The 14256-nt window shown below is 40.5% G+C and overlaps 1 protein-coding gene across 13 annotated transcripts in view; it reads left to right on the top strand.

The window, feature by feature from the left end:
- The window catches only part of BDP1 (BDP1 general transcription factor IIIB subunit), a 131228-nt gene extending 127839 nt beyond the window's left edge, over window positions 1–3389 (top strand). For all 13 annotated transcript variants that reach the window (XR_013532285.1, XR_013532286.1, XR_004739867.3 and 10 more), the window contains one exon: window positions 1510–3389. Coding sequence is in view for 10 of the 13 variants with exons in the window: in XM_078365371.1 (XP_078221497.1) it covers window positions 1510–1638 (129 nt within the window). In the remaining 3 variants the exon portion in view is untranslated. The remainder of the gene's footprint in view (window positions 1–1509) is intronic.
- Window positions 3390–14256: the final 10867 nt, after the last annotated feature.

Here is a 14256-nt window from a genome sequence, read left to right as displayed (position 1 = left end):
TGTCTCCTGGGTTCAAGTGATTCTCCTGTCTCAGACTCTCAAGTAGCTGAGATTACAGATACATGCCACAATGCCCAGCTAATTTTTGTATCTTTAGAAGAGTTGGAATTTTGTCATGTTGGCCAGGCTGGTCTCAAACTGCTGGCCTCAAGCCATCTGCCCCTTGGCCTCCCAAAGTGCTGGAATTACAAGTGTGAGCCACCTAGAAGTTCTTCTTATATTCAGGGTAAAAGGCCTTTGTGATAAATACTGCAATTTTTTTTTCTCTATATGTCATTTGTCTTTTGATTTTGTGTAAGGCGGTTTTTGCCAAGCAGACATTTTTTATTTCTGTATAGATTAATTTATCAATCTTTTCTTCTATAGCTTTCTGCTTTCAGGTAGTTTAAAAAGGCACTCTTCCCAGCCAGGTGCAGTGGCTCATGCCTGTAATCCCAGCACTTTTAGGCCAAGGCGGGTGGATCACTTGTGAGGAGTTCAAGACCAGCCTGGCCAACGTGGCAAAACCCTGTTTCTACCAAAAATACAAAATTTAGTCAGGCATGGTGGCATGTGCCCGTAGTCCCAGCTATTCAGGAAGCTGACATCTGGGAGGTGGCGGTTGTAGTGAGCTGAGATCATGCCACTGCATGTCAGCCTGGGCACAGAGCCAGACTTTGTCTCAAAAATTAACAATAAAAAGATACCCTTCCCCACCTACCCCCATCCAGAATTATAGAAGTGTTTTTCCATGGCATTTTTATAGTAGAGTTTTTTAGAAATAGTTTTACATTTAAATCTTTTGATATTTCTAGAATTTGTTTTGGTAAGATATAGGTCTGACTTTTTTTCTCCCTGAGATGGTTAAATAGATATCTAACATAATCTATTTAATAATCAAATAACCTTTTTTCAAATAGCACTTTTATCAGATGCTAAATTTCCATATAGATTGGGGTTGTTTCTAGTCTTCTGTTTCATTGATACATCTGTTATTCCTGTGCCAATACCATGCTATCTTCATTTATTTATAGATTTGTGAGTATGCTAATTTCTGATAAGGTATCTTTATATATTTTCTTTAAGTGCTGTTTTGTTTCATGGATCTATTCTTATGCCACTAGTCAACATATTTTACTTTAATTATTTAATTACAGATTTAACCATATTATATTTTTCATTATTAAAATTTTTCATGGAAATTAGGATAAAGTAATGGATTATGGGTACACTATAATTTACCTAATTATATCTAGTGTTGTATATTTAGTTGCTTCCAATTTTATTATAACTACTGCTACAAAGGTTATCTTTATCATAAAACCCTTACCATGTTTAGGATTATTTACTTAATATGACAGCATAGAAATGAAATTTTTAGGTTGGTGATTGTGAACATAAAAGCTCAATATTTATTGCCACATTGCTTTTCAAACAGGTCATAGCAGTTTAGACTACTGTATGTATACACACACATATGTAAATGTTATATTACAGTTTCATTTTACTTTATTTTTATTACCTTTTTAGGTTTCTTGTGATCAGCCCTTACTGAAAGGATATAAAAGTGGCCAAAAGTGGGCCCCTGAAGGGGAGCCAACCACAGTCTCTGAATATTTCTTCAATGATATCTTCATTGAAGTGGATGAAACAGAATGAAACAATCTTTTGTCTTTTTCTTTTTAAAATTAAGTCTAGGATTTCCAGAGTCAGTTACATCAACAAAACAGTATTAGAGCAAAACATCACTATTTTTCTTTAGGTTGATTTTGAATATTTAATGAGCTTGATTTGAAGCTTTTATAATCAGTGGAAAACATTTCTGAGGTTCCTTTCATTCTGATTGTTTCAGCATTTTGCAAATAGCAAGCGATTAAGACTGCTTTCTCAGACAGAAATAATAACTCTTGTTTACATTTTGACTCTTCCTGTGCTAAGCACACATGGACATTTGGGAATGTTGTGGATATGTCTCTATATAAACTGCAGTGCAGGCAGATTTGGGGGTTGATTGTATCATATTTAACACTTAGCAACTTCTTTTTTCTTTTTTAAATTTTTTATTTTTATTTATTTTTTTTCACTTAGAAATTTCTTCTGTGAATTTTTTTTTTTTTTAATTTTTAGGGGGAAATGATGAAGGATGAAGGCCTTTTCAGTTGCTTCTAAGTACAGTCATGTATCGCATAATGATGTTTAAGTCAGTGATGGACCACACATACGACAGTGGTCCCATACAATTAAAATGGAGAAAAAAATTCCTATCACCTACTGACATTATAGCCATCATAACACAGTGCATTGCATTTTTATGTTTAGGTATGTTTAGACAGACAGACACTTACTATTGTGTTACAGCTGCCTACAGTATTCAGCATAGTGACATACTATGTTAGAGGTTTGTAACATACGATCACCTAACAAGGCATTTCTTAGAACATATAGTTAAGGGACACATGACTGTATATGAAAACAAATTGTCAGACTCCAGTTTAGTATGGTAAATGTTAAAAAACATTTTCATTATCAGCTGTTTGTCTGACTGAAAAATACATATTTTTCTAATTCATAGTGATGTAACATTAGTCCTAATTGAAAAATTAGTATTTAAACATAATTATTTATAAAGATGACACATCAAAGAGCTTATTTATTTTTAAATTTTTACTTAAAAGCTTATTCCATTTTAGCTCTTTTTACCCTCGGATTGTAGATAGAGAAGGCATTAACAAATTTGTTTGTTTCTTCTTTCTCTTTAATTTTAAAGATATTTAAAATGATATAACTAAAAATGGTTGGCTAGTTATATGTTTTGAATACCTTTTTTTCCCTCAGTTTAGTATATTGATTTTGTACTGTGAAATTTTCTGTTTTTCTTATTTCTTGGATAATCAGGATTTTCATGAGGGTAAGGGAACTCAACTTTATTTATGAGACAAATTTCCATAAAGAACTCAATCTCCTCTATACACACACAGACATATATTAGTTTTTTAAAAGCCAATTTCTTAATAGTTTTTTTCCCATTAAATTCTCAAGAAACACTTAGATCGGCTGGTTGTGGTGGCTCACGCCTGTAATCCCAGCACTTTGGGAGGCAGAGGCGGGCGAATCACCTGAGGTCAGGAGTTCCAGACCAGCCTGACCAATATGGAGAAACCTCGTTTCTACTACTAAAAATACAAAATTAGCCAGGCGTGGTGGCACATTCCTGTAATCCCAGCTACTCGGGAGGCTGAAGCAGGAGAATCGCTTGAATCCGGGAGGCGGAGGTTGCGGTGAGCCAAAATTACGCCATTGCACTCCAGCCTGGGCAACAAGAGCAAAACTGTCTCAAAAAAATAAAAAAAAAAAGAAAAGAAAAGAAAGAAACACTTAGATATTTAAGCACGGAAAAGAAAAGAAAGAAACACTTAGATCTTTAAGCACGGAACGTAATTGTGATGTTAAAAACAGAAAATAAGACTTTATGAAGTTAGCTATTATCCATATAAATTTAAGGTTTTTTTAAATTTCAAGATTTGATGATTTACAGATGTAATTCTATTATCCACCCAAGCAGATTGAACAGCAAATTTATTTTGATTTTATTTGAAAAACCTCTTGGATTGATAATATATTAGTTCAGGAGTTGGAAACTTTCTGTAAACTATTTTGGGCATGCAGGCCAGGTGGTCTCTCTGGCAGCTGCTCAGCTCTGCAATTTCAGTGTGAAAGAAGCCATAGGCAGTATTTGAATGAAGTCCTGTGGCTGAATTGGCCTTTGAGTTTGACCCCTACCCCAAATTTTCTTACCTAAGGTGCTGATGTCTATATGTATGAATTATTTGTCACTGAAGTTATGAATTGTGCCTAAAAGTTAAAACTGTGTCGTTTGTATTATGTAATGACCAGTATTTCAATTGAAAAGATATTTTAGAGTCTAGATAATTATGTTTTAATTGAAAAAATGGTGGCCAGTTTTTAAATCCCTTAATAGAAGAGAATTATATCTCAGCAGGTGTAATAGTAATGCTAATTTATTGAAACTACTGCTGTTAGAGCTCTTCTTTATTGACTTTTGATGAAATTTGCAGCTTAACATTTTGTCTGAGACAAGGCTATATGATTCTGAGTGGAAATTGTCTTTAAGTAGGCATTTGTTTCATGATTAATATGTCACAGAAATCATGGTAGAAAATCACATTGCTATTTTAATGTCCTGTTTTTGTAAGTTTTTAAAATTCATATTCTGAAAAGATGTCATTCTCTTAGTGTTAGCTTGGGAGTTAGATTCCCATGATTAATTATTACTTATCCTTGTGTAATATGAATTTTTAACTTTATTATCTGTCTCTCTTTAATCTATAATAAGCTAGTTTTATGGAAGGTAGAATTTCTTACTATATAAAGAATACAGGGACTCATTGTATTAGAGAATCAAGTCAGCCAGCTAAATTATCCTATTGGTATAGCCTTAAACCTAATTTTGGAAAAGAGAAAGTTAATCAGCGTATTTACCTTATATGGTAGAAAGAACTGTATTAGGTCTGATTCATGTAAAGAAGATGTTGCAAAGAATTTTTTAATTAATCTTAAAGGAGATATGATTAAAGGTTTTTATCTTGACTTTTTCTCCTGAACACTTACATCTTAGCAAGTGATCAACATGAGGGTTTGAACACCTAATTGTTGGTAAATGGTTGAGGCATGACAAAAATATTAATATCCACTGTTTACCATCATGTTATTTGAAACAAAAGTGACCTGTATACTATCTTGCTTGAAGAAGTCTTTGACAAAAAAAAAAGCAATATCATGTCATTTATAAATTTTCTTGTTCTAAAGAAAGCAGTTTTATATATATATATATATATACACATATATAAATTATGTAAATAAAAGTTATTTTATACCATTGCTGTTGTGTTTTTTTAAGATGACTAAATAAAGAATTGGCCAGGTATTGTGGCTTACATCTGTAATCCCAGCACTTTGGGAGGCTGAGATGTGGGTTCGCTTGAGCCGAGGAGTTTGGGGTTGCTATGAGCTATGATCACACCAGCCTGGGTAACAGAGTGAGACCCTGTCACTAAAAAATATTAAAACATAATAGGGCTGGGCACAGTGGCTTATGCCTTCAGTCCTAGCACTTTGGGAGGCCGAGTCGGGAGGATCGCTTGAACCCAGCAGTTTGAGACCAGCCTGGGTAACATGGCAAAACCCCTTGTCTACTAAAAATGCAATAATTAACCAGGCGTGGTGGTGCGCACCTGTGGTCCCAGCTACTTGAGAGGCTGAGGTGGATCACTTGAGCCCGGAGGCAGAGATAGCAGCGAGCTGAGATTGTGCTACTGTACTTCTGCCTGGGTGATAGAGGTAGACCCTGTCTCAAAAATAAAATAATTAGAAAATGCACATCATAGTACCTGGGGGTGGAAGTCAGATATCACCATTTAAAAGGAAATCTTCAGGTGATTCTAAGGTGTAACACCAACAGCAACACACAAAACAAAAAAATGTGGGCCGGGTGTGGTGGTTCACGCCTGTAATCCAAGCACTTTGGAGGCCAAGGCAGGTGGATCACCTGAGGTCGGGAGTTCAAGACCAGCCTGACCAACATGGTGAAACCCCATCTTAAAAAAGTAAATAAATTGGCCGGGTGCGATGGCTCACACCTGTAATCCTAGCTCTTTGGGAGGTCAAAGTGGGTGGATCACCTGAGGTCAGGAGTTCAAGACCAGCCTGGCCATCATGGTGAAATCCCATCTTAAATAAATAAATAAATAATGTGAAACATTGTCCAGGACCTGTTTAACTTTAACAACTGGCCAACCTGGTGACTCAAGTGGGAATGTAGTAGGAATCAACAGATCTCACTCAATATGTGGGTCAGAGAATGGGGTGGTTTAAACCTTCTACTTGGCCCTTCCTTAATGCCTTATCTCATGGGTTAAGGAAACAGTGTGATGATTCTGCTATATCCTACTTCCCACATTCTGGGACTGAGGAAATAACTACAGGATGGGCTCCCGTGAGAAGTCAGACCAAGAATCCATCTTTCACGCAACCTCCATAGCCTTCACTCTGAAAACGGTAACAGAGGCTTTTCAGGTTTCTGGAAATCAGTATCATTTCAGAGTCATTATCTTAATAACCATGGAAGAGCTGAGTATTTCTGTTTCTCCAGTGCAAAGTCTCCCTGATAAATAACCATAGTTCTTTCTGGGGAAAGCTTGGGGGAAGATTTATGGTATACCCATGAAGCCACAATTATAAAATCCTTCCTCAAATGCTCCCAGCCGCCCCTTCAGTCAAGGTACTTTGGGTCTATAATCTGATTTAGTCTGGAAACTAGATACGAGGCTGTCTCCACTATGGAGACTTGAGTTTGGTTCTTGCACAAAGACCTGGAATTGTTTTGCCTACGGTGCCATGCAACACTTTAGAAGGCTGTCAGTCTGTTTAATAGGAACCTTGGGATCAATAAGCCATCATCACAGATCCCCACATGTAAAAATACACGCTGTTAATCCTTTGCTATGGCTTCTTAAAGTCATTGTGCCACTTGGTCTAAAACAGTTTGGCATTGCTGCCTGGCTTCTTCCAGTATCCGCATTGAGGTCAAGGGACCTAATTCCTTGGCAGTACCTCTCACCATCATCTCTAGTGTGCAAAGGACAGCCATCATAGTGGCTGCATCAGCTCTTCAAGGAGGCTGATGCTTCTGTTACCAAGACTTTAAAGGAAAGAGTGATCTCCAGGTCCTCTTGAGAGTTACAGTTAGTGAGTGTCTGAGTCAGATGCATATAAATACAGCCAGTCCCCCTTGATCTGCAGATTCCATATCCTGAGATTCAACCCACTAAGGATCAGAAATATTTGGAAAATAAAACAAAAAAATGCAACTATAGCTAATACAAATAAAAAATACAATATAACAACTGTTTACATAGCATTCATATTGTATTAGGTATTATGAGTAACCTAGAGATGATTTAAAGTATATAGAAGGATAGTGCTATGTTATGTGCAAATACTATGCCGTTTTATTTTATTATTTTTTGAGACAAAGTCTGGCTTTGTCACCCAGGCTGGAGTACAGTGGTGCAATCTCAGCTCACTGCAGCTATGACCTCCCGGGCTCAAGGGGATCCTCTCGCCTCAGCCTCCCGAGTAGCTGGGACTACAGGTGCATACCACCATGCCTGGATAGTATTTATATTTTTTGTAGATACTGAGTTTCGCCATGTTGCCCAGGCTGGTTTTGAACTCCTGAGTTCAAATGAACCACTCACCTTGGCCTCCCAAAGTTCTGGGATTACAGGCCTGTGCCACCGCACCTGGCCCCGGAACCAATTTTTCTCAGATACCCAGGGACAGTTGTAATCCATTCCAATGTCCTCATTTTCCTGAGTCTTCAGATGGCTTCCCATACATGGCTTTCTCTTTGAGTGTGAGCATCAGAATCACCTTGGAGGGCTTATTAAACATGGATTGTTGGGCCCTGATCCTGATGTTTAATTAATTAATTAATTAATTATTTTTGAGATGGAGTTTTGCTCTTGCACCCAGGCCAGAGTGCAATGGCACGATCTCAACTCACTGCAACCTCTGCATCCTGGGTTCAAGTGATTCTTCTGCCTCAGCCTCCTGAGTAGCTGGGACTACAGTCTTGTGCTGCGATGCCTGGCTAATTTTGTATTTTTAGTGGATGTGGGGTTTCACCATGTTGGCCAGCCTGATCTTGAACTCTGACCTCAGGTGATCTGCCCATGTCAGCCTTCCAAAGTGCTGGGATTACAGGCATAAGCCACCACACCCACCACACCCGGCCCCAGTCCCAAAATTTGTGATTCAGCAGATCAGGCTGAGGCCTAAGAGTTAGCATTTCTAACAAATTCCCAGGTTGAGGCTGATGCTGCTGGCCTGTGAGCACAATTTGAGGATCACTGTTTTATAGCGTATTCTTACATTTTACTGCCGACTGGAATCGGTCAATTCCAAGGTAGATTCATCTACCTTGTTGAATATATCAATAATTTATTCTTTTTAAAAAGTATGATTTAGGCCTGGCACGGTGGCTCACGCCTGTAATAGCATTCCTATTTCCTAGTCCCATGGAAGGGTAGGAACCTAACTTTACCTGGCACTTGTTAAGTTACAGACCTACCATAAAGACATAAGAAATTCAATTTTCCTTTGGATAAAGACAATTAACAAACACAGGTGGCTACCCTGATTCTCAGGTGACAAGTGATGCTGTCAGGTCATCTTGAGGACTAGTTGTTTATCTTGAAAACATGTATGACATGGGTTGCATCTGCCTGGTTATATAAAGGGGTGAGGGTATTTAATTTAATTTAATTTTGAGGCAGAGTCTTACTCTGTCACCCAAGCTGGAGTGCAGTGGCTCAATCTTGGCTCACTGCAACCTCTGCCTCCCAGCAGTAAGGGTTAGAGTTCTGTCTTTGCAATCTCTTCAGCAGATTGCCTGCAATGCATGTCACATTCTGGATTGATGAGTTTTCAAATAATAAAATTGTTTTTCTTCTACTTTTGTGGAGAGGTTTTTGGAGTGGCAGGAATTTTTGTTTTAAATTATATTTTCCCAACAACATCTTACGTAACCCTAGTATAATAAGGAAAACCAGGAAATTGACATATGCACAATACTATTAACTAAAGATTTTATTCAAATTACAGTCAATTCTCAATATCCTCAAGGATTGGTTTCACAGCTGTCCTCCTCCACCAAAATCCCAGAATGCTCAAGCCCTTTATATAAATTGGTATGAGCATATGACTTGTGCACATCCTCCCATGTACTTTAAATTATCTCTGGATTATTTCTAATAACTAATACAAATGTGAATGCTATGCAAATAGTCATCCTACTGCATTTTAAATGTATATTATTTTTCATTGTATTGTTGTGTGGTTTTTTTTTGAGACAGGCTCTCACTATTCAGGCTGCAGTATACTGGTGCCATCACAGCTCACTACCACCTTAACCTCCCATGGTTCAGGTGATCCTCCTGCCTCAGCCCCCTGAGTAGCTAGAATTATAGGTGCCACCATGCCTGGCTAATTTTTGTATTTTCAATAGAGACAGTTATTCGCCACGTTGTCTAGGCTGGTCTCATACTCCCAGGCTTAAGTGATCCGCCCGCCTTGGCCTCACAAAGTGCTGAGATTACAGGCGTGAGCCACTGTGCCTGGCCTGTATTACTATTTTCAAATTGTCTCTCCCCATCCAATATTTTCCATCATCTGTGGTTGGTTGAATTTGCCGATGTGAGAGCTGGGGATACAGAAAGCTCACTATATATCATATTTACAGGTAGTGCATGTGTATATACAATTCCATGACATTTTATCCCATGTATACGTTTATGTAACATAGGGTACAGAGCTGTTCCATCACCACCAAAATCGCTCTCATGCTGTCCCTTAACGTCATTCTCTCCTCCAGCTCTAGCTCTTGGCAACCACTTATTTGCGTCACCCAGCCTGGAGTGCATAGCTCACAACAGCCTTGACCTTCCATGCTTAAGCAATCCTCCCACCTCAGCCTCCCAAGCAGCTGGACCACAGACACATGCCACTGCACCCAGCTGTTTTTTTAAAATATTATTTGTAAAGACCAGGTTTTGCTATGTTGCCCAGGCTGGTCTCTAACTCCCGGGCTCAGGCGATCCCCTCTTGCCTTGGCCTCCCAAAGTGCTGGGATTATAGGCGTGAGCCACTGTGCTCAGCCTGTATTGTTATTTTTAAATTGTCTCGCCCCATCCAATATTTTCCATCTGTGGTTGGTTGAATTTGCAGATGTGAGACCTGGGGATACAGAAAGCTCACTATTTATCATATTTACAGGTAGTGCATGTGTATATACAATTCCATGAAATTTTATCCCATGTATACGTTTATGTAACATAGGGTACAGAGCTGTTCCATCACCACCAAAATGGCTCTCATGCTGTCCCTTAACGTCATTCTCTCCTCCAGCTCTAGCTCTTGGCAACCACTTATTTGCGTCACCCAGCCTGGAGTGCATAGCTCACAACAGCCTTGACCTTCCATGTTTAAGCAATCCTCCCACCTCAGCCCCCCAAGCAGTTGGACCACAGACACATGCCACCGCACCCAGCTGTTCTTTATAAAAATGTTTTTGTAAAGACCAGGTTTCACTATGTTGCCCAGGCTTGTCTCTAACTCCCGGGCTCAGGTGATCCCCTCCTGCCTTGGCCTCTGAGATTACAGGTGTGAGCCACCATGCTGGGCCCACAACTTTTCATTTCACTGAAATGGGATCATACAGTATGTAACTGTGCAATAAAAGGCTAATTCAGCGGGTTTGCGTTGTGCATATTCCAAAGAAAGAACTGACACTTGACCAGTTCCTTAAACTATAAGCCCTTGAAATAAATATCCTGCCTTTTAAGAGTGTTTTTGTATACCCGAGGCCTTTAGCCATGCCAGATAGTTTATGCTAATATTATGCTGATTTAAGACTGTATCCTTGCACTGTAATAAACCATAACTGAACATAGTGTTTAACATACCATAAACTTAAAATGGTCTTGGATAACCTTTAGAGATTGTCTTTTACATAAAATCTAGTTTTGTTTGTTTGTTTGTTTGTTTGTTTTTTGAGACAGAGTTTTGGTCTTGTTACCCAGGCTGGAGTGCAATGGCGCGATCTCGGCTCACTGCAACCTCCGCCTCCTGGATTCAGGCAATTCTCCTGCCTCAGCCTCCTGAGTAACTGGGAATACAGGCACGCGCCACCATGCCCAGCTAATTTTTTAAATATTTTTTTTTAGTAGAGACGGGGTTTCACCATGTTGACCAGGATGGTCTCGATCTCTTGACCTCGTGATCCACCCGCCTCGGCCTCCCAAAGTGCTGGGATTACAGGCTTGAGCCACCGCGCCCGGCCTGTTTGTTTGTTTTTTGAGATGGAGTCTTGCTCTGTCACCCAGGCTGAAATGCAGTGGTGCGATCTCGGCTCAGTGCAATCTCCACCTCCCACGTTAAAGCAATTCTCCTGCCTCAGTCTCCTGAGTAGCTGGAATTACAGGCACCTACCACCACACCCGGCTAATTTTTGTATTTTTAGTAGAGATGGGGTTTCACCATGTTAGTCAGGCTGGTCTTGAACTCCTGCCCTTGTGATCCACCCACCTCGACCTCCCAAAGTTCTGGGATTAGAGGTGTGAGCCACCATGCCTGGTCTTTTTTTTTTTTTTTTAAGAATTGGGGCCTCGTTCTGTTGCTCAGGCTGGAGTACAGTGATGCAATTGTAGCTCACGGCAGCCTCTACTTCCTAGGCCCAAGTGATCCTCCCACCTTGGCCTCCAAAGTAGCTGCGACTACAGGTACACCCATTATATCAGGCTAATTTTTTAAGAGTGGGGCCTTGCTCTGTTGCCCAGGCTGGTCTGAACTCCTGGGCTCAGGGGTCTCAGCCTCCCAAGTAGCTGGGATTGTAGGTGTGAGCTACCATGCCCTACATAGTTTTTATTGCAGGCAGTATTGTGTCATATGGATTTACCGTAATTTGCTTATTCACTCACCTGCTAATGGACATTTGGGTTGTTTAGAGATTTGTGTATTACAAATAAAGCTGTTATAAATATTTTTGTACAAGTTTTTGTATGCACAACTAATTTTATTTGCCTTGAGTAGATTCTTTCGATAATAGTGACAAGTAAGAAAGCCTTTATTACAGCTTGGAGTCTGTTATCTTCTGTAGATGCAGGGCAGTTTGGATGAGGATCAAGCCAGGACTTGATAAGAATGGAGTTGAGGGGTCAATGAAAGGTACAATATGATATAAGGACACTACACAGGAAGGAATGGAAAGCTGAGAAATAGGATGGACACATTTGGGCAGATGTGGTCAAGATCCAGAATCTCAAATGCCCAAAGCCCCTTGAGCCTTTCTCAAGGGGTGGAGGCAACCTACCTTCATATCCACTCCCCCTTCCCGACCAGCCTTTCCCTGTGTAAAAGTCACTCAGTCATTTTATCTGGGGCATTTGCCTTATGAGCTGATGCCAGTTCTTGTGAGGGACCAATCCTACCATGCCTACTTGCTTCTAGATCTTAACAGAAGTTAGTTACTCCAGTGCAAACCAAAAAGTACTGAACACAGTCCAGAAGGAAATAGTTTCATGCCAATTTGCTTTGGCAAGAATTAGGGAATATGGAAATGGATTGTTATGCCAAGGAAAATCCCATTGGATTGGGATAAATGTATCAACATGAGTGCATGTACTTGGCATGTCAGTTGTGTTTTTCAAACATAGTCACATATATCTCTCATCTTTCTACAAGTGGCCTAGACACTCCTCTCATTGAGCAGTGGGGTCTATGTCCCCTCCCCTTGAATCCAATAGAGTTCAACCACAGTAATGCCATGTGATTTCCCAGGCAAGGTCATCAAGTTTCTTTTTTTAAAATTATTATTAAAAAAAATTTTTTTTATAAGATGGGGTTTCACCATGATGGCCAGGCTGGTCTTGAACTTCTGACCTCAGGTGATCCCCCACCTCGGCCTCCCAAAGTGCTAGGATTACAAGTGTGAGCCACTGCACCCGGCCAGTCATCAAGTTTCTACTTAATGCCATGTGATAGCCTAGGTAAGGTCAAGTTTCTACTAAAGAGGTTTGATAGCAAAGGCGAGCCTGCCAGGCCTTACTCCCAATCCTGACCTCCTAGTTTGTTGCCTGGCCTTAAAATAACCCTCCCTCAGGTGTCCTGGAATGTCTTCTTGCTCTGATTCCAGAGCAGTTATTTTTCATGTATTCATCCAACAAATTTAGCATCTGTAGTATGCCAGGGATAGGCCATAGATGATTGACACTGACAAGACTCCAAGTTGGAGAAACCAAATGAGCTCTAACAACAGGTGCTGACCCGAGCCACAATAGAGGCCTATAGGGGGAAAGAGGTAATGAGGCGGGGTCAGAGAGGGCTTCTGGAGGAGGAGATTCCTGAGCTAAGTCCTAAAGGATGTGTATGGGCTTACCAGGTAGAGAAGATGGAACGGGCAAGTCTGGTCATGGGAAGATGCCCTGGGCAGAGGGATTGGTGCAGTTAAACGAAGGAGAGCATGTGGAAGATGGCAGCCAATGGAATGAGTAACTCATGGGAAAGAACTGAGGGTGAGATGAAAGGCAGCGCATCAGGCTACAGAGATCAGCCCTGGCGGTTACATTTTTCTTTTTCTTTTTTTTTTGAGACGGAGTTTCGCTCTTGTTACCCAGGCTGGAGTGCAATGGCATGATCTTGGCTCACAGCAACCTCCGTCTCCTGGGTTCAAGCAATTCTCCTGCCTCAGCCTCCCGAGTAGCTGGGACTACAGGCACGCACCACCGTGCCCAGCTAATTTTTGTATTTTTAGTAGAGACGGGGTTTCACCATGTTGACCAGGATGGTCTCGATCTCTTGACCTTGTGATCCACCCATCTCGGCCTCCCAAAGTGCTGGGATTATAGGTGTGAGCCACTGCGCATGGCTACATTTTTCAATTCATTCTCTTATTTTATTACATAAAACATTATTTTACTTCATTTTTATTTTTTTTAGAGATGGGTTCTAGCTCTGTCACTCAGGCTGAAGTGCCATGGCACTGCAGTCTCAAACTCCTGGACTCAAGTGATTCTCCCACCTCAGCTCCCCAAGTAGCTAGGACTCCGGGCACGTGTCACCCTGCATGGCTATTTTAATTTTTCAGAGACATAGGCTCACTATGTTGCCTAGGCTAGTCTCAAGTTACTGGCCTCAATAAAACATTATTTTAAAAAATCAAAGGTGGCAAAGATTATGCTCCCTGTGATCTCAATAGTGGGGTAGAAAGACACTGGACACTAATAGATGCTAGGTGACATTGCTTTTGACCTTCTGTGCATTTGCACTTCACCTTTTGCATATTTGTACTTAGCTGTTCTGGGAACATTACACATTTCCAAAGAGCTTCTTGTAACAAAAGTTACAAGAAATAAGAAACATGTATGACTTTTTTTTGTTGTTGTTTTTCGAGACAGTTTTGCTCTGTCACCCAGGCTGGAGTGCAGTGGTGTGATCTCGGCTCATTGCAATCTCTGTCTCCCTGGTTCCGGTGATTCTCCTGCCTCAGCTTCCCAGGTAGCTGGAATTACAGGCACGCACCACTATGCTCAGCAAATTTTTGTATTTTTAGTAGAGATGGGGTTTCACCACATTGGCCAGGCTTGTCTCAAACTCCTGACCTCAGGTGATCCGCCCACCTCGGCCTCCCAAAGAGCTAGG

Source organism: Callithrix jacchus, chromosome 2 (genome assembly GCF_049354715.1).
Source record: "Callithrix jacchus isolate 240 chromosome 2, calJac240_pri, whole genome shotgun sequence".
NCBI classification, from domain to species: Eukaryota; Metazoa; Chordata; class Mammalia; order Primates; family Cebidae; genus Callithrix; species Callithrix jacchus.
Note: the sequence above shows the minus strand (reverse complement) of the source record. Positions and strands in the feature narration are given on the sequence as shown.